The sequence below is a fragment of the Salmo trutta genome, chromosome 19, assembly GCF_901001165.1.
Source record: "Salmo trutta chromosome 19, fSalTru1.1, whole genome shotgun sequence".
Taxonomy (NCBI): Eukaryota; Metazoa; Chordata; class Actinopteri; order Salmoniformes; family Salmonidae; genus Salmo; species Salmo trutta.
Genome location: NC_042975.1, coordinates 23108034 through 23129326, shown reverse-complemented (window position 1 = coordinate 23129326; position 21293 = coordinate 23108034). Strand labels below are relative to the sequence as shown.

At 41.9% G+C, this 21293-nt stretch overlaps 1 protein-coding gene across 1 annotated transcript in view; it reads right to left on the bottom strand.

The window, feature by feature from the left end:
- LOC115154184 (protein turtle homolog B-like) overlaps window positions 1-21293 on the bottom strand; it is a 188087-nt gene that overhangs the window by 7966 nt on the left and 158828 nt on the right. The window contains exon 18 of the mRNA XM_029700146.1: window positions 3400-5079. Within this exon, the coding sequence (XP_029556006.1) occupies window positions 3400-5079 (1680 nt within the window). The remainder of the gene's footprint in view (window positions 1-3399; window positions 5080-21293) is intronic.

Sequence of the window (21293 nt, the reverse complement as noted above, 5' to 3'; positions counted from 1 at the left end):
AACACTTTTTTGGTTACTACATGATTCCATATGTGTTATTTCATAGTTTATTCTACAATGTAGAAAATAGTAAAAAATTGTAAAAATAGTAAATAGTAAAAATAAAGAAAATCCACGGAATGAGTAGGTTTGTCCAAACGTTTGACTTGTACTGTATCAAAAAACATGTTTTCAATTTGTCATTATGGGGTTTTGTGTGTAGATCAGCGTTTCTTAAAGTATGGGTTGCGACGGGACCTGTTAATGGTGGGTCGCGACGTAAATGTATAATTATTTAATTAATTACTGGAACTGATTTGGCCAAGCGCAACTGCAGCTCTCGGTTCATTGCGCTCTCTGTTTAGCAGCGGTCTCTGCTCAGTTTGGCAGTTGCTGAGTGGGAGAGGTAGAGGGAGATGCCCGTGTGCTTCGCGGTTTACAGGATCTTTTTCGTGCAGTTTTCTTGAAAATCACTCTACGACCCACACGCTGCAGCGTTGTCGTTCAAGCCACTGACTTGTTATTCCCACTCGCCATCACTCACCGCTGTAATGAAATGGACTCATGCTAGCCACAAGTTCTGACTGAGCTCAATCGTAATGAAACGCAAATACAGTGATGACTTTTTGTCTCTTTCATACAAACTTTGAGAAATAACGAGGAGCGCATTTTTTTAGGCATAAGGGCAAAGAAATGTACCGATATTTACGTGGGGAAGTGCTAAGTAATGAGTCTCTCAAAACGTACAAATTAATAAAACGACATCCTTACCAAACATCCGGGCACAACATGACAGTAAACCCAGGGAGTTATTTCAGAACAGGGCATAATGCTTCAGGAAACTGCTTCGAATGTGGAAAAGTAAGTCAACTAGCAAGGCGTTGTTGTCATTTTATAACAGGTGATGATAGTAGATGTGAGTTTCTCTTTCAAACAATCCCCTGGCCTTGTAACGTTACACAGCTAATAGCTAACGTTAGCCAAAGCAAGGTAACTAGCTCCTGATAGTGCAACCCTAAGAAACAGTACAGATGAAGATGAAAAATGATCAGGCCTACTGTACAGTTTACTGTATAAATTATTGTTGAAAACAAGTCTAGCTTGGAACTGTTGCTGTTAAAATACATGTAATATTTTTTTTATTCTGAACTGGAATAAACTGATTGAAGCGAGATGCTTTTTGAGGCAAACACTCACACAGTTCAGGGTTGCTCATCTGCAGCAGGAAGCGGTCTCCTGCCTGACTGAGAAAGCAGTAGATATTCTGATCCAGTTTGGCACCACATACCTATGCAAGTCAGGGTTCTCAAGTACAGAAACAGTGTCAATGCTGACCATGACCTCAGTGTTGCACTGTCAAAACTGAGCCCACCTCTTATTAGGACTGTGTGTGTTTTCTGGTCTACATCTGTGTGATGTGATCAATCAGTTTATTCCAGGTCAGAATAAAACATATTCATTTTAACAGCAACAGTTCCAACCTAGACTTTCTCAACAATAATTTATACAGTAAGATGTACAGAAGGCCGGATTTTTAAAATCTGTACTGTTACTTAGGGTTGCACTATCAAAAAGCCTGTGTGTGTGTGTGTGTTCTGTTATACATCTGTGCGTTGTGATCAATCAGTGTATTCCAGTTCAGATTGAAATTATTTATTGTATTTTAACAGCAACAGTTCCAACCTAGACAGGTATGTAGGAGTGTTTTTAATGGGGAAAAATAAACATGAAAATATATTTATGGGTATTTCATTGTTATTTGTTTTTGTCTATATTGCATTTTTTAGGCATAAGGGCAAAGAAATGTACTGATATTTACGTATACTTGCATATTTTACTAAGCTTGGGTCCCAGGAAAACACAGAATTTCTAATTTGGGTCCCAGGTGGAAAAAGTTTAAGATCCCCTGGTGTAGATGGTTGAGGAAAAACATCCATTTTGATTTCAGGCTGTAACACAATAAAATGTGGAATAAGTCAAGGGGTATGAATACTTTCTGAAGGCTTTGTATGTGTCTAACCTCCAAATCAATTATCATAAAGGGTGACATATGCATATTTATGTCAGAATGCATACATTATTGCAGACTGTAGGACTCAAAATGCATAGTACTTTGAAAAAAAGGAAATTAACTGCAAGTTGATTGGAGTAACAAACTAAACAAAGCAAGACCGGAAGACTCGTATTCCCCTTTAAAGGACGAGGTGATTCAAAGCCCCACCTGCTGCCCCCCCTTTCAGACATGGATCCAACCCTTACCTATTGTGGTGTAGAGGACCTGGTCACAACAACGCTGCCCAGATAGCTGAGATCAATCAAAAACAAAGCAGGTAAGACTCCAGGAGCTATCAAGAACGGCCAACTGCCCCTAATCAATAATGATGGAGACATTGCAACACATGAAAGCGGACAGATCCCTGCAACACGCTTCGCCCAACAAGCCTCCCTGGCAGTCAGACCTGGGATGTCCTGGGGGAAAATGGAGGGGTGGGTGAGGGATGGGGTTGGGGTGGAAGGTTCAGGGAAGAGGCAGTTCATGCAGTCAGGTTACAAAGGATGAGGATGGACCCCCCTGTGCCTGCTGAGATGGACTCTCATAAAAGTACCCTCTGCATGATAAATACGGAGTCCTAAAAGACCTAAGAGTTAGACACAGCAATGGTGTTTGTTTTGTCTGAGAGTCAATTCGGTTGCACTTATGGGATTCCTCCTGTTGGGTGAAAGCAGGGTAAAGCATGACACACATGGAAAACCAGGGATCCTGTGGTGATGTCCCTCTGATTCCAGGCTTTTAGGGGCTTGTATCAAACAAACTGCACAATGCATTTGAAATGGTTTAGATAATAATGGCATTTTTTCCAAAGACTTACTGTAGCCCCGAAAGGTCTGTAAGGTAATCTGTGAAGCAAATTATTTCTCTTGTTGGGGCACAAAGGAGTTGATCCACCAAGTCCGAATTTAGAGGAAAATTAACAATCGGGATTTGTCAAAAGACAAGTTTGGTACAGTGCTTCACAGATTCAATGGATGGATGTTTGAAAGTTGATGTCTGACATGAAAAGCAGCATTGATCGAGTTGAAAACGGCAGAACTCCCAAGCCCATAAAATAAATATATACAGCAAAATTACATTGCAAGGAATAATGTAAGAGATCCTAGTCAATTTATCATAAAAATTCTATCCTTTGATTAAGTCATTTGTCAAGAAAAAAATCTATTGATATTTCACTCTAAAAACTGACATTAGTATGTAGTCCAACCCAAATTTTCCTGATAAGTGCATTTAGCTTTTAAAAGTAGAACCAAAATTGTTTTCAATGTAACTGCGTTCAGAACTCAAGGCGCAACCTAACAAGTTAAAGCAATTGGTAATGGGGCAGATAACAAGTAAATCCCTCCCTGAAGGCCTAGTGCACCTACCCTGAAGCTGACAACTGGGGTGGAGAGGGCTCGGACGGAAGGACCTCCTCCTCAGTTCTCCTCTGGGATGGTATCTGCCCAATGGGATCACTTGGGATCTGCCCAAACATGTTGCTGCTTTCCATGGGAGGTGACGGGGACTGGGACGGGTAGCTTGTGGCGGAGGTGGCAAAGGCCATGTGGGAGCGGAAGCTGGGACTTGCCCTCTTGCTAACCTGACCATGGGCGGGAGAGGAAGAGGGAGACGACCTCCTGGAGAAGCTGGCTGAAGAGGGGGGAAGCAGGGTGATCTCGGACATCTCTGGAGGTATGGAGGGCTGGACGAAGCTGGGACGGGGACGCGGTCGCACTAGAATCTCTGGGGAGCCCTCGTGGGAACTAAGTGGACTCTGGGTGAGGGGCGAGAGGCGGGAAGGTTGGATGACCATCATGCTAGGCTCCATCCTACGAGCCTGCCTGGGGCTGAGCCGGGGGGTGGGCTCGAACCACCGGGTGTCCAGGCTACTGAATGTGCTAGGGCTGCCCATGAGGGCTGTTGGGTCGAGGTAAGGCAAAACCGGCACACCCATACCGTGGCTTTTGTGTCTTAGCTTCCCTAGACTCTGTGCCTCTTGCATAGCTAAACGCTTGACTGGAAGGCCCTGAGGCTTGACCTTGCTGGGAGACTTGCCTGGACAGCTCTTTGGGGCCTCCAGCTGCAGAACACCGGGGTAGGAGGGCACCTGGAGAGAGGATGGCTGGAGAGCACCAGGGGGAAGAACATGGGGAGGAGGAAAGAAAGGTTCCCGGTGGAGATGCAAAGGGTGGTGGGGTGGGAAAATGAAGTGGGGCCTTTCCAGACTTGCAAAGGGGAAATCGGGTCTGTGCCAGATCTCCGGGGAGCGAGAGGAAGAGGTAAGCGTCAGGGGAAGGGGGAAGCTTGAGACGTCATAGTGATGAATATCTCCTTCCCCCATCTCCTCAGGGATGCGGGGGTGACCAAAGGGCCCTTCGGTGTGGTAAGGTGGTGATGACATGACAGAGCTCAGGGGGCTGGTGTCTACCATGTAGAAAGGGGGTGGAGGGTCGGGTTCCCCAGGGCTGCCAAGGTACCCGTAGAAGTGACCATGGCTGTGGGGGAGGGCTCTGTGGTGCAGGGAGCCTTGGATCTGCCCCGTGGCCTCGAGCCGACTGCTCTCCATGATGGTCATACCTTCCATGGGCCTCTGAAAGCGGGGGCTGTAGGCTGGTGGCTGCAGGTAAGACTCCTGGCTGGAGATGGGGGAGATTTGGTGAGGTCGAAGGGTTGCCATGACGGGGGGCATGGGCCCGGGATCATCGTTCTCCTCATCCGACTGGCGGAATTCAGGATAGCGGTCTGACTCTTCGACGAAGGGGAAGCCCTCAATTCGCCGGGGCTTGACGGAAATCATCTCCATGTCGTTGGGGTCCATGACAAAGCGTCCGTCAGGGCCTCGGCTGATCAGCTCGATGGGCGTGGTTGCCTCCATTTCATACTTGGAGACGCTGTACTTTTTGCTCGTTATTGCTCGCTTGGTTTTCTTGTACAGGGAGAGTTCTTCCTTCTTCGCAGGACTCGGGGGGATCTTCTTCATGCTCATGCCATGCCCGTCCTCAGAACATTCTGATGGTTGTCCCATGGAACGCATACTCTCCGGACTCACCTTACCAGAGGAGGACCTGAGAAACAATGGAAAGACAGAAGGCCAGTCAATGCCTGCTCACCTACCTCCTTTAACATGACTCAGCAAACACCCAAACTAAGCACCTCTGTCGATGCCTTTACTGCCAGGCAACATTTTAACTGGAAATTACGATGAAATAAATAAAATAAAGTCTCCAATTAGAGATGACACATTTATCCATAAAAAAAATGCTTTTTTTAAAGAGCCAAGCTCTGACTATAAGTGTTTCATATTTAGGTAACAAAATAAATATTGTCATAATTGTTTATCTGAACTGGAAAGTCAGATTATGTGCTGTTATAAGTTTAGTTTGAGCCTGAAGTTTAAATGGGGATTTCAGATACTGCTACGATGCACCAATGATTTGATCTGACAAGGCAGGGATTGAATGTTTATCATTTGGTGATGAATAGAGGATGGAGATGGAGGGACAGCAGTAACTTTAGAGTTTTGGACTGCTCTTTGGACTGCTCCTACGCAACATTATAAATAAATTGTTGAGTCATAGGTACATGGTCTTGGTATGGAGTCAGATGACCCACTGAGTAAAGTATATTTGGTTTATAGGGTTAACAGTCTATGTTGTCTATTAACTTTCCATTTGCTCAACCGCATCACTTGAACAGCTCATCAGGAGACTGTGCTGATTATAAATCATGTCTGCCTGTGCGTTTCTGATTGAGTAATATTTTCATTGTTCAGTCATGGTAGTGCTATTGATGTGAAGTCAGTCACATTAATTAAGTGTCTCTCAGTGGAATAACAATGCTTAATGTGTGTGTTGTATCACCTGACATTTCCATTTACTTAGATTTTCATAAACCTCTGATAGTCATTGCCTCTGGTTGGCTCTAACATGTCCCCCCACCCCACCCACACATTCCCATTGCCCAGACACGGCCATCTTGATGACTCAGGTGACCATCTTTAGCAGAGTGGGCATCTGTCCCTTTTTCCCCTCCTTTTTTCTCGATAAGTCTTGTCATTACTCAAACTTCCCTGGACCACATACTCTCGAGCCTCGTTCTCACTATATTTATATGTGGTGTTGACATGCATGTTATTTGTATTTCAAATTGTGATTTGAATTTAAGAATATCCACTTAGAATACAGTACATTCTAAGGTCATCATTGTAGAAATTGGACTACGTGTTTGTTATTAGTTGTATGGGTTTTATTCATTAGGAAGAAATTTGAAAGCCCATTTAGTCAAGAGAGTATTTATGTTATACCAAGAAATGAGGAACAACAAGCATTTTCCAGAAAAGAAAAGAGAAAAATCTGGACGTTTTGATAATACTTTATTCAGAGTACCAAAATACAATGTCAGGCTGAGGCTTTTCAGTCTCTTTTTTGCTGAATCACTAAGGCCTAGCTGTGCTTGTGATGGCTGCGGTGGCAATGGAGGGGCTGAGTTTCTAAGGCAACTGACAGTCGAGGACCCGCATTGAAAAGCAATGACGTTCTCTTCCTCTGCTACGTATGAGGCACGTACGTTCTCTCTCTCTCTCTGCAGAAGGCACTGTCTGTCGTGGTGCAGGGTCTTCAGGTAGAGTGCGTGACACAGACAAACACATCTGACTCCACTGGACGCAGAGCACAACCCACATTCAAGATGCTTCCAGCAAACTATTCAATATCTACTACTCATGTGGTTCATAATATCTAAAACTATATCAACAAGTTGAATACATAGAAATAGCTATTACAAGCAATGCTATACACATACTTCAGTCTAGATAGAACTGTTGTTACAGCTATAAAATGTAATATGCTGGCTTGTTTGTTTCTATAAAAATCACTTTTGAATATAGTATTTGACATTTGCTGAATGTGCCATTTTTCATGTTAAGATTGTCACCGCTCATGTTATGAGACAAAGATGTATTAACACTGGTTATAGCATGAATTTTAGCAGTACAGCAGATGAGGACAATACACGTATATAAAAGTGAGAACCTCATAAGGGTTCTCCTGGTCATATAGATTCACTGGTTTGATTACAACGCTGTAAAATTACAGGTGGTCACAAATACAACATTATACTTCTAGTATGTTACTGTATGTACTGTATATACTGTGTCATGTGCTTTTATACAGTAACAGGAGCACCATTTGGCACCAACACTGTATGCTTACCAATTACACATACTCACTCTACTAAACTTAACACTAAATACTCTTTACTTTTCAAGGAATCCAACAGAATAGCTGAGGGGAAAACAGCAAAGCATAGAAAAGAGTAACTGCCAGGAGAAAATAACATTGTGTTGAATTAACTACGTATCACATGAAATCAATTCACAAAGAAAATAAGAAAGGGTTTCTAGTTTGGGCAGGGTTAAGTCAAGCACGGGTGTGCAGGCGGCAGGTTCATCACAAAGAGATTCAGGGGCCGCTCGGATGCAAACAATCTGGAAGGACACAAGGTATATTCAGCTAAGACTTTTTGTGACATACCAACATGAGGGAGATTTCTACAGTATGCTGTCAATTCTAGCAAAAAAAAGGTGTTATTGTTATTGACAACAAAGGAACAGTGAAAAGACTTGCTTGTCTAAAGATAGGACGAACTCCTGGGAAACCACAGTGAAATTTGATGAGATTTAAATATTTATGTTGAAACTGACATAGAACAACTATGTATTGTGTGAGTACGTCCTGCAGACAGCCACATTAACATTTCCAAAAGTCTAAAATTCATTCTGTAAAAATTCATTTTACTTTGGAAAGCCTTTGATGAAAGCCTGCATGCTTGTTATAATCATGTATGAACCTTTATTTCTTATAATACGCTTATAATATGTCCATCTATGTCGGAAATGTAGGACATTTTCTTAAAAGTGACTCAAAATGGCTTATTTAGTAAGGATGATTATGAGAGTAATTATAAGATAATAAGGGGGCCATACATTCTTATGACAAGTCTTATGATGCATTCTAACAGCATAATGGATTACACCTGCACACTTCAAGTAAATTGTTACCGGTACTTTCAACACACAGTTAAATTAAGAACTGAATGATGTTGACATTTTTATAGCAACATATTTGCCATGTTTAAACCACAATCTGTAACTTTCATTCCCAGTCGAAAGTGCTGCCCATGCATGTACAGTCCCAGTCAAAAGTTAGGACACACCTACTCATTCAAGGGTTTTTCTATATTTTTACTATTTTCTACATTGTAGAATAATAGTGAAGACATCAAAACTATTAAATAACACATATGGAATAATGTAGTAACCTAAAAAGTGTTATACAAATCAAAATATATTTGAGATTCTGCAAAGTAGCCACCCTTGTCTTGCCCAGATTCATGAGGCAGTCACCCAGAATGCATTTCAATTAACAGGTGTTTATTATTATTTATTTTTTATTTTACCTTTTTTTTAAAAATTGAACCTTTATTTAACCAGGAAGGGCTCATTGAGATTTAAAATCTCTTTTTCAAGAGCGTCCTGGCCAAGATAGGCAGCGCCAAGTCATTACAAAAATTACAGATAAACAACATGAAAAACTACAAGTAATCTAGTAAGAACCATAGAATTAACAAAGAATATAACAAAATCAAAAACAGCAAATTAAAAACATTGACAGGTCAGGGAATCAGTCTCCAGATCATTCATCCGTGATTTAAAAATACCAATCGGGACAAGTTCATCCAGTTTAAAAGTATTTTGTAAGGCATTCCAAGACGATGGCGCAGAGTACATAAAAGCCCTTTTACCAAATTCAGTTCGGACATTTGGAACAGTTAGCAGGATAAAGTCCCGCGAACGAAGAGAGTACACACCACATTTCTGAACAATAAAAATGCCCAAATAAAAAGGTAGTAAACCCAAAATGGCTTTGTAATACCAGTGACTGAGCCTACGAGTGACTAGAGAAGGCCAGCCAACCCTGGTATACAAAGTGCAGTGGTGCGTAAGGGTTTTGCAATTTAAAATAAATCTCAGAGTGCCATGGTAAAGGGTGTCAATTGATCTCAAACACTAAGCGAAAGCATTCATATATAAAATATCCCTATAGTCTAGTAAAGGCATAAATGTAGCTGATACTAGCCTCCTTCTGGCTTCAAAAGAAAAACAAGCCTTATTCCTAAAATAAAATCCTAATTTCAGCTTCAATTTTTTTACCTTTATTTAACTAGGCAAGTCAGTTAACCTGTCTGGGCTAGGGGGCAGTATTTTCACGGCCGGATGAAAAACGTACCCAATTTAAACAGGTTACTACTCTGGCCCAGAAACTAGAATATGCTTATTATTAGTAGATTTGGATAGAAAACACTCTGAAGTCTCTAAAAACTGTTTGAATGGTGTCTGTGAGTACAACAGAACTCATATGGCAGGCAAAAACCTGAGAAACATCCAAGCTGGAAGTGGAAAGTCTGAGAATTGTAGTTCTTCTTTTGATTCTCTATCGAAACTACAGTGTCTGTGGGGTGACGTTGCACTTCCTAAGGCTTCCATTGGCTGTCAACAGCCTTCAGAAAGTGGTTTGAGCATTCTTCTGCCACTGGGCAGAGTATAGGAGCTACTGAGTGGTCTGCCTGGCAACAAAGGGATTGGATATGCACAGTGACGCGAGCGCGCCATTCCTTCTTTTTCTTCTTGAATGAATATGCTATTGTCCGGTTGGAATATTATCACAATTGTACTTTGAAAATACCATAAAGATTGATTTTAAACAGCGTTTGACATGCTTCTAAGTACGGTAATGGAACATTTTGACTTTTTGTCTCTGGTTCCGTGCTCGCGCGTTATGCCTTTGGATAAGTGATCTGTACACACGAACAAAACGGAGGTATTTGTACATAAATATGGATTATTTCGAACAAAAACAACATTTCTTGTGGAAGTAGCAGTCCTGGGAGTGCATTCTGACAAAGATCAGCAAAGGTAAGAGAATATTTCTAATACTAATTCTGAGTTTAGGTTGCCCCGAACTTGGCGGGTATCTGTATAGCTCTCTGTGATGGCTGAGCTATGTACTCACAATATTGAAAAATGTGCTTTCTCCGTAAAGCTATTTTAAAATCTGACAAAGCGGTTGCATCCAGGAGTAGTCTATCTATAATTCTTTATATAATTGTTATATATTTTGTCAACGTTTATGATGAGTATTTTTGTAAATTGATGTGCACATTCACCGGACGTTTTGGTGGGAAAACATTTTCTGAACATCACACGCCAATGTAAAATGCTGTTTTTGGATATAAATAGGAACTTTATCAAACAAAACATACATGTATTGTGTAACATAATGTCCTAGGAGTGTCACCTGATGAAGATCGTCAAAGGTTAGTGCTTCATTTAGCTGTGTTTTGGGTTTTATTGACACATGTCCTTGCTTGGAAAATGGCTGTGTGATTATTTTTGTCTATGTACTCTCCTAACATAATCTAATGTTTTGCTTTTGCTGTAAAGCCTTTTTGAAATCGGACAATGTGGTTACATCAAGGAGAAGTGTATCTTTAAAATGGTGTAAAATAGTTGTATGTTTGAGAAAGTTAAATTATGCCATTTTGTTGTTTTTGCCGCCCTGATATTTCACTGGCTGTGTCCCGCAGGTGGGACGCTAGTGTCCCACGTAGCCCATAGAAGTTAAGAACAAATTCTTATTTTCAATGACGGCCTAGGAACAGTGGGTTAACTGCCTTGTTCAGGGGCAGAACGACAGTCCAACGCTCTACCCACTAGGCTACGCTGCCTTGTTAAAAGTTAATGTAAGGAATTTCTTTCCTTCTTAATGCGTTTGAGTCAATCAGTTGTGTTGTGACAAGGTAGTGGTGGTATACAGATAAGAGCAAAGAGAAATGGCAGTACATCATTATTTTAAGACATGAAGGTCAGTCAATATGGAACATTTCAACAACTTTGAAAGATTCTTCAAAAACCATCAAGCGCTATGATGAAACTGATTCTCATGAGGACCACTACAGGAAAGGAAGACGCAGAGTTACCTCTGCTGCAGAGGATACGTTCATTAGAGTTACCAGCCTCAGAAATTGCAGCCCAAATAAATGCTTCACAGAGTTCAAGTAACAGACACATCTCAACATCAACTATTCAGAGGAGAATGCGTGAATCTGCAAATAAACTACTACTAAAGGCCACCAATAAGAAGAAGAGACTTGCTTGGGCCAAGAAACACGAACAATGGACATTAGACCGGTGGAAATCTGTACCTTAGTCTGACGAGTCCAAATTTGAGATTTTTGGTTCTTTGTGAGACACAGAGTAGGTGAACGGATGATCTCTGCATGTGTGGTTCCCACCGTGAAGCATGAAGTGTGATGGTGCTTTGCTGGTGACACTGTCTGTGATTTATTTAGAATTCAAGGCACACTTAACCAGCATGGCTACCACAGCATTCTGCAGGGATACACCATCCCATCTGGTTTGCGCTTAGTGGGACTGTCAATTGTTTTTCAACAGGACAATGACCCAACACACCTTCAGGCTGTGCAAGGGCTATTTGACCAAGAAGGAGAGTGATGGAGAGCTGCATCAGATGACCTGGCCTCCACAATCACCCGACCTCAACCCAATTGAGATGGTTTGGGATGAGTTGGACCGCAGTGATGGAAAAGCAGCCAAAAAGTGCTCAACTCCTTCAAGACTGATAGAAAAGCATTCCAGGTGAAGCTGGTTGAGAGAATGCCAAGGCACACCTGTTAATTGAAATGCATTCCAGGTGACTACCTCGTGAAGCTGGTTGAGAGAATGCCAAGAGTGTTTAACACTTTTTTGGTTACATGATACTACATAGTTTTGATGTCTTCGCTATTACTCTACAATGTAGAAAATAATCAAAATAAAGAAAAACCCTTGACTGAGTAGGTGTGTCCAAAATTTTGACTGGTACTGTATATGTAAAGTATGTGGGTGAGTCTTGACATATGTCACTGCCACAGAGTTATTTGAATTATGTGGTAACCTAACCTTCCCCAAAACCAAAGACTACTAGGGGTGTTTTTGGAGTCAGAGTCCAGACTTCAAATAACTCTGTGGGAGTAATTTGCACTTTTGATAGGGAAAGAAAGTTACATTTGCCAAAACTCCGCACACATTGTACACATTGATGCAGGGACAACAGGTTTGACTAGAAATTAAAGTAACAGATAATGGGGCAGTAAAAGCAAATTGTCATAATTACTGAATAACTGTCAGCTTCTGTTGAATATCAATCTCATTTGTAGTAGAACTAAAGAGACTCCATTTTCCAATGGTCTCCCTGATGTAATCAATTAACCAAACTCATTGATTTCCAGTTGTTGTACACCAGACCTGTTCCCTTTGTATAGCCATCCCAAACTTAAAACGTCATTGGTCTACCTGTGCTAGGTTTTAAACAGGTCAGGCCAGAGCATGGGATGCTATGCCCGGGAGCTTCATGACAAGTGGCAATATGTTCCTCTAATGTTCCTGTTATATTCTCAGTGTATGGCACAGGAGGGAAATTAGGGGGTGGGACGTGAGGAGAAGCAGCAGCAGCAGCCCGACCAATGAAACCCACGAGATGGGAAGAGAGAATACTGGGTATGTACGCCCAGTGGAAATCCTCAATGGCACAGAGTCACCTGTCGATTCAAAGGAGAGTAAACATTTTGTCCATTCTGAACACTGGAGTGGTTTCATCTTACATGTCCAGCATGGTGGTCAGCATCGGGGGGCAATTGGTACCATTTCGGGAAAACTGAATACAATGGCCTCCTGTGTAATGTTGAATCAGGCACTTGTGTTATTCATATTCATTGAGTGTACAAATCATTAGGAACACCTTCCTAATATTGAGTTGCACCCTCTTTTGCCCTCAGAAAAGCCTCAATTCGTCAGGGCATGAACTTTGCAAGGTATCGAAAGTGTTCCACACGGATGCTGGCCCATGTTGATTCCAATACTTCCCACAGTTGTGGGTGAAAAACACAGCAGCATTCAAAGGCAATTTTTTTTTAAAGAGCAGGTGTTCTTAATGTTTTGTACACTCAGTGTAATTCACTGTAGTTTCACCACTTACGGTGGCTTATATGTCAATTTGAGTTTGGAGCAGTCTGACTGCTGAAAATCCTTCTCAGTTCGCAGTGCTATCACACTACGTTTGCACACACCTCGGGGAGACCATTAATAGTACTGGTCTAAATTGCCGGTTGGCCCATTTTGGGAACATTTCTGAGATATCGGGATCTAGGGCTTTCGTCTTGATTCAGATGTATTTAAATTCAGCTCAACAGCTTTCTCAAAGGGCACTTTCTACCCAACAATGCTGTACGCACGTCACCCTCTGCTGGACATCTAAGACTATGACATCTCCGGGGACCATAAAACAAGTATGACTCCAGGTAGGTTGCTTAGTGCGTATCTTTTTACAGCTGTATCTACTCAATAATTCTGCATCTCCTGTGAGTGGACCGTGAGGAAGCTTAGGGCCCCAACTGCTTGAACCGGCATGTGACCGTGCGACTGTGCCCAGCACATGAAGCATGCGGCCAGGCCAGCCAGCAGCACACTGACTGAGGGGCGGGCTGAAAAAGGTGCAGGTAGCCACACTCACTGAGGGCTGGAGGGTGGGGGCCGGTAGCTGCTGGCGTCTGGCCCCTCACAGTAGGGCTCTATGCCGGGCAATGGGCTAAGAGGAGTCCTGCGTTGGGAAATACAACAGAGACGGGAGAGGAAGAAGAAAAAAGGGAGAAGAGGGAGGAGGAGGAATGCTGTCAATGAGTCTCCAGAGCTTCCACATGTCCAAACAGAGAAAGAGAGTGAGGGATGATAGAGGAGAGACAGAGAGGAGGGAGGGAGAGAGAGAGAAAGAGATGGTCAGAGAAACGGAGTGAGTGACAGAGGGTGTGAGAATCTAAAATAAAAGGCTGGGTAGGGATAAAAAGATAGAGACAGAGAGGGGGGAGAAAGAGATACAGTCAGAGAAACGGGGTAAGCAAAAAATTAGATGGAAAAAGAGGCTAAAAAAGGAAGAGGAAGGAGGAAGATGGGGATAAGCTGAGTCGGAGAAACAAGCAGAAAGCAAAAGGGAGGCAAGACAGAGAGAAAAGGGAGGAGAGGAGATAGAAGCAAGAGCTAGAAACAGAGAGGAAGATATTTGTACGATGCACGTCTGACAAGCTCGCCATTTATTAGGCACAATGAGTCATTCAGAATACCATTGGACACCCACACATGCTAGGACTACATACTGGGTACTGTGGAAGTAATGCATTTCAGAGAGAACGGGGGTATCCCTATGTCTGGCTTTGGTAGCAGCACCACACACACCCTTGTTCCTATTAGCAGTTAATAGTTTATATTGGTGGGATGGAGAATAAGTAAAGGATATATATATACACTCACACACAGTTGAAGTCGGAAGTTTACATACACCTTAGCCAAATACATTTAAACTCAGTTTTTCACAATTCTTGACATTTAATCCTAGAAAAAAATCCGTTTTAGGTCAGTTAGGATCACTACTTTATTTTAAGAATGTAAAATGCCAGAATAATAGTAGAGAGAATTATTTATTTCAGCTTGTATTTCTTTCATCACATTCCCAGTGGGTCAGAAGTTTACATACACTCAATTAGTATTGCCTTTAAATTGTTTAACTTGGGTCAAACGCTTCTGGTAGCCTTCCACAAGCTTTCCACAATAAGTTGGGTGAATTTTGGCCCATTCCTCCTGGCATAGCTGGGGTAACTGAGTCAGGTTTGTAGGCCTCCTTGCTCGCACACCCTTTTTCAGTTCTGCCCACACATTTTCTGTGGGATTGAGGTCAGGGCTTTGTGATGGCCACTCCAATACCTTGACTTTGTTCTTAAGCCATTTTGCCACAACTTTGGAAGCATGCTTGGGGTCATTGTCCATTTGGAAGACCCATTTGCGACCAAGCTTTAACTTCCTGACTGATGTCTTGAGATTTGCTTCAATATATCCACATAATTTTCCTCCAACATGATGCCATCTATTTTGTGAAGTGCACCAGTCCCTCCTGCAGCAAAGCACCCCCACAACATGATGCTGCCACCCCCGTGCTTCATGTTGGGATGGTGTTCTTCGGCTTGCAAGCGTCCCCCTTTTCCTCCAAACATAACGATGGTCATTATGGCCAAACAGTTCTATTTTTGTTTCATCAGACCAGAGGACATTTCTCCACAAAGTACGATCTTTGTCCCCATGTACAGTTGCAAATCGTAGTCTGGCTTTTTTATGGCGGTTTTGGAGCAGTGGCTTCTTCCTTGCTGAGCGGCCTTTCAGGTTATGTCGATATAGGACTCGTTTTACTGTGGATATAGATACTTTTGTACCTGTTTCCTCCAGAATCTTCACAAGGTCCTTTGCTGTTGTTCTGGGATTGATTTGCACTTTTCGCACCAAAGTACGTTCATCTCTAGGAGACAGAACACGTCTCCTTCCTGAGCGGTATGACAGCTGCGTGGTCCCATGGTGTTTATACTTGTTTACTATTGTTTGTACAGATGAACGTGGTACCTTCAGGCGTTTGGAAATTGCTCCCAATGATGAACCAGACTTGTGGAGGTCTACAATTGTTTTTCTGAGGTCTTGGCTGATTTCTTTTGATTTCCCCATGATGCCAAGCAAAGAGGCACTGAGTTTGAAAGTAGGCCTTGAAATACATCCACAGGTACACCTTCAATTGTCTCCAATTATGTCAATTAGCCTGTCAGAAGCTTCTAAAGCCATGACATCATTTTCTGTAATTGTCCAAGCTGTTTAAAGGCACAGTCAACTTAGTGTATGTAAACTTCTGACCCACTGGAATTGTGATAAGGTGAATTATAAGTGAAATAATCTGTCTGTAAACAATTGTTGGAAAAATTACTTGTGTCATGCACAAAGTAGATGTCCTAACCGACTTGCCAAACAAGAAATTTGTGAAGTGGTTGAAAAACAAGTTTTAATGACTCCAACCTAAGTGTATGTAAACTTCCGACTTCAACCTTGTATATACAGTGCATTTGGGAAATATTCAGACCCCTTGACTTTTTAAACATTTTGTTATGTTACAGCCTTATTCTAAAATTGATTAAATATTTTTTAAATCCTCATCAATCTACACCGAATACCTCATAATGACAAACCGAAAACAGCTTTTTAGACATTTTTGCTAATTTATAAAGAAAAACAGAAATACCTTATTTACATAAGTATTCAGACCCTTTGCTATGAGACTTCGAAATTGAGCTCAGGTGCATCCTCTTTCCATGGATCATCCTTGAGATATTTCTACAACTTGATTGGAGGCCACCTGTGGTAAATTAAATTGAGTGGACATGATTCGTAAAGGCACACACCTGTTTATATAAGGTCCCACAGTTGACAGTGCATGTCAGAGCAAAAACCAAGCCATGAGGTTGAAGGAATTGTCTGCCAAACTGAGCAATCGGGGGAAAAGGACATAGCTCAGGGAGGTGACCAAGAACCCGATGGTCACTCTGACAGAGCTCCAGAGTGCCTCTGTGGAGATGGGAGAACGTTCCAGAATGACAACCATCTCTGCAGCACTCCACCAATCAGGCCTTTATGGTAGAGTGGCCAGACAGAAGCCACCCCTCAGTAAAAGGCACACCTTTAAGGACTCTCAGACCATGAGAAACAAGATTCTCTGGTCTGATGAAACCAAGATTGAACTCTTTGGCCTGAATGCCAAGCGTCACATCTGGAAGAAAGCTGTAACCATCCCTACAGTGAAGCATGGTGGTGGCAGCATCATGCTGTGGAGATTTTTTTCAGTAGCAGGGACTGACAGACTAGTCAGGATCAAGGTGAAGATGAATGGAGTGAAGAACAGAGAGATCCTTGATGAAAACCTGCTCCAGAGCGCTCAGGGCCGCAGACTGGGGCAAAGTTTTTTTTAAATTTTACCTTTATTTAACTAGGCAAGTCAGTTAAGAACAAATTCTTATTTTCAATGATGGCCTAGGAACAGTGGGTTAACTGCCTTGTTCAGGGGCAGAACGACAGATTTGTATCTTGTCAGTTTGGGGATTCGATCTTGCAACCTTTCGGTTACTAGTCCAATGCTCTAACCACTAGGCTACGCTGCCGCCCCGGTTCACCTTCCAACAGGACAACGACCCTAAACTCACAGCCAAGGCAACGCAGGAGTGGCTTCGGGACAAGTCTCTGAAGGTCCTTGTGTGGCCCAGCCAGAGCCCGGACTTGAACCCAATCGAACATTGCTGGAAAGACCTGAAAATAGCTGTGCAGCGACACTCCCCATGCAACCTGACAGAGCTTAGAGGATCTGCAGAGAAGAATGGGAGAAACTCCCCAAATCGAGTTGTGCCTAGCTTGTAGCGTGATACCCTTAGAAGACTTGAGGCTGTAATCGCTGCCAAAGGTGCTTCAACAAAGTACTGAGTAAAGGGTGAAAATACTTATGTAAATGTCATATTTCCGTTTTTTTTTTTTATACATTTGCAAAACTTTCTGAAAACGTGTTTTTGCTTTGTCATTATGGGGTATTGTGTGTAGATTGATGACGGGGGAAAAAACTATTTACGTAACAAAATGTGGAAAAAGTCAAGGGGTCTGAATACTTTCTGAATGCACTGTGTATATATATATATTTCATTGTTCTATTGCTCTAAAGTGACTTAGTGAACTGGAGTGCAATTGGCTTGTGCCAACATTTACAGAAGCCAATAATGACAGCTTGCCCTCCAAGAAAAATGGATTGTCCACAAATACCCCATTGACAACAATACATTAAACATTGTTTTGAATTTCTGTTCTCTTTCTTCTGTGACTATGTTCAAGCCTTATAATATGTACAGTGATTAGAGAGATTTGGAAGATAACATTTAAGTACATAACCATAGCCAAGGCAAACTCCTTCACTTTTTCTTCAATGACAAGTGGATGGAAAGTATGCAACGTTGATGAGTACTGCATATTACACAAATAATAGGATCATATGTACAATACAAGAGATTTCTGCTTGACATGGTGTGTAAACCATTAAGCCATATCCAAAAGTCATGAAAGGTAGCAGTTATTAGAACTGGGGGGAGAAGACACACAAAAGAGTGGTTCATTAAATTAATGAATTGAAGAACAGGATAATTTATCTCATTAGGCTCAATCAGCAGTTTGGTCAGTTGTTCTTTTCAAGTGAGATTTCAGAGTTTGGAAAATGTGTCAACTTTCCATGATAACATTGATAAAGTGTTTTAGTGTACCATGGTGAACTGCTGAGCAGAGTAAAGCTAGTGCCTGTGGCCCAGGGTGCCACGCCCCCCCACCCCCAATTTTATTTTAGCCCTGCGGTATAATTTGCACTCTGGATGGCACTTTCAAGTGAATTTACGGCTGTATTCTAATACCCTTACATAAAATCCTGACCTTGAATGCAAACACTGTAACAAGACTTTTAGAATTGATTTATGATTTACCATACCTACACTACCCGTCAAAAGTTTTAGAACACCTGCTCATTCAAGGGTTTTTCTTTATTTGTACTATTTTCTACATTGTAGAGTAATAGTGAAGATATCAAAACTATGAAATAACAAATATGGAATCATGTAGTAACCAAAAAAGTGTTAAACAAATCAAAATATATTTTATATTTGAGATTCTTCAAATAGCCACCCTTTCCCTTGATGACAGCTTTGCACACTCTTGGCATTCTCTCAACCAGCTTCATGAGGCAGTCAATTGGAATGCCTTTCAATTAACAGGTGTGCCTTGTTAAAAGTTAATTTGTGGAATTTATTTTCATTCTTAATGAGTTTGAGCCAATCAGTTGTGTTGTGACAAGGTGAGGGGGGTATACAGATGATAGCCCTATTTGGTTAAAGACCAAGGCCATATTATGGCAAGAACAGCTCAAATAAGCAAAGAGAAATGACAGTCCATCATTACTTTGAGACATGAAGGTCAGTCAATCTGAAACATTTGAAGAACTTTGAAAGTTTCTTCAAGTGCAGTTGCAAAACCACCACAGGACAGGAAGACCCAGAGTTACCTCTGCTGCAGGGGATAAGTTCATTAGAGTTACCAGCCTCAGAAATTGCTGCCCAAATAAATGCTTCACAGAGTTCAAGTAACCGACACATCTCAATATCAACTGTTCAGAGGAGACTGTGTGAATCAGGCCTTCATGGTCAAATTTCTGCAAAGAAACCACTACTAAAGGACACCAATAATAAGAAGAGACTTGCTTGGGCCAAGAAACACGAGCAATGGACATTAGACCGGTGGAAATTTCACCTTTGGTCTGCAGTGTCTTTGTGAGAAGCGGGTGATTTTCTGGTGACACTGTCTGTGATTTATGTCGAATTCAAGGCACACTTAACCAGCATGGCTACCACAGCATTCTGCAGCGATACACCATCCCATCTGGTTTGGGCTTAGTGGACTATCATTTGTTTTTCAACAGGACAATGACCCAACACACCTCCAGGCTGTGTAAGGGCTATTTAACCAAGAAGGAGAGTGATGGAGTGCTGCATCAGATGACCTGGCCTCCACAATCCCCCGACCTCAACCAAATTGAGATGGTTTGGCATGAGTCGGACCGCAGAGTGAAGGAAAAGCAGCCAACAAGTGCTCAGCATATGTGGGAACTCCTTCAAGACTGTTGGAAAAGCATTCCAGGTGAAGCTGGTTGAGAGAATGCCAAGCATGTGCAAAGGGTGACTATTTGAAGAATTTCAAATATAAAATATATTTTGATTTCTTTAACACTTTTTTGGTTACTACATGATTCCATATGTGTTATTTCAATGTTTTGATGTCTTCAGTATTATTCTACAATGTAGAAAATAGTAAAAATAAAGAAAAATCCTTAAATGAGTAGGTGTTCTAAAACTTTTGACCGGTAGTGTAAGCTCTTATGAGGTTAAAATATGATCTTCTTCAGCTCTAAAAATAGATACTGGGATATATTCTCACAAAGAAGCTCAAATTAATGTGTGGAACAATCATAATTATATTGAAAAAATCCAACTAGCATTGATTAAGTTTCAAAATGTTATGGCCCACCTAAACTGTGTCGGTGCCCCACCTTGGCCGCCCCATTCAAAATGTTCTGGACACACCACTGCACAGAAGCATGGGTAGTAAAGCCAGGGGCCAGGATGGTGTGAAGAAGCATGAGGGAGGCCCCAGGATCCAAATGGAAAAAGACAGCTAGGAAACATAATTCACAGCATGCATGTTTTTTACCATGTTAAACTTCAGTTCTTGCCAGCGCCAAAAAAGTATTCTCGACAAGGATCAAAGAACAACATTGTTGTCAGGGTAGGAAAGAGGAATAATGAGAAAATAAGAACAAGTCAGGGGATTCTGGAAACTCGCATGTAACAGCCGTACTTTGCCAGTGAGCCACTTTTCAACCGCAGCCTTTCAGCCAGATCCTCTGCTAACCTATAGTCATACACATAGTGAGCGTAGAGGAGATAGGCATAGGGGACAGAACAGAACATAGTCCAGGCTGAATACTTACGTTACGGGGTGAAGTTTCCCTAGTTACAGATCTAGGATCAGCTTCCCTCCCCAATTTCTAACCTTAACTGTAAGCACAAGCATTTCACTACACTCGCAATAACATCTGCTAACCATGTGTATGTGACCAATAAAATTTGATTTGATTTTAACCATTGGTTTGGAAAAGCAAAACTGACCCAACATCAGCGACCCAAGATCAGCAATTTCAATCTACACCAATACTAACACAGAGAGAGGGATTTATCTCCTTTCAGTATCTGAAGCTGGTCTCTGATCACAGCTTTCACCTGACTTCATCTTTCATCCATGAACTGAGGATATGGGTTAGCAATAGCATGTTAGCGCTTGTGTGTGTCCTAGTGGTCTGATTTATAATTGCACATCATCTAGGTTGGATTAGCCTATGCACTGTTGCCAGAAAAGGGCTAACATCCGTTTTTAAGGGATACAGTATTTTCAACCTATCTTCCGTTTCTCGTGAAAAATGGGTCTGGGAACATCGCTCAGGCATTTTTTCCCACCTGCTACGTAAGGTTAAGATTGAGTTATCACGGAAGAAAAAAGTTTACTTTGGACTATATAACCTATTGCCCTTTTCACACTACTACTGAGCCGGGCCATGATAAGCCGAGCTGTACTAGGCTGGCCTGGTTACATACCCACCATAGTTGCTGGAAGTTTGCAGGATAGGACAATGTAGAAGGAAAACATCCGAACCAGCACAGTACGGTTCGGGTC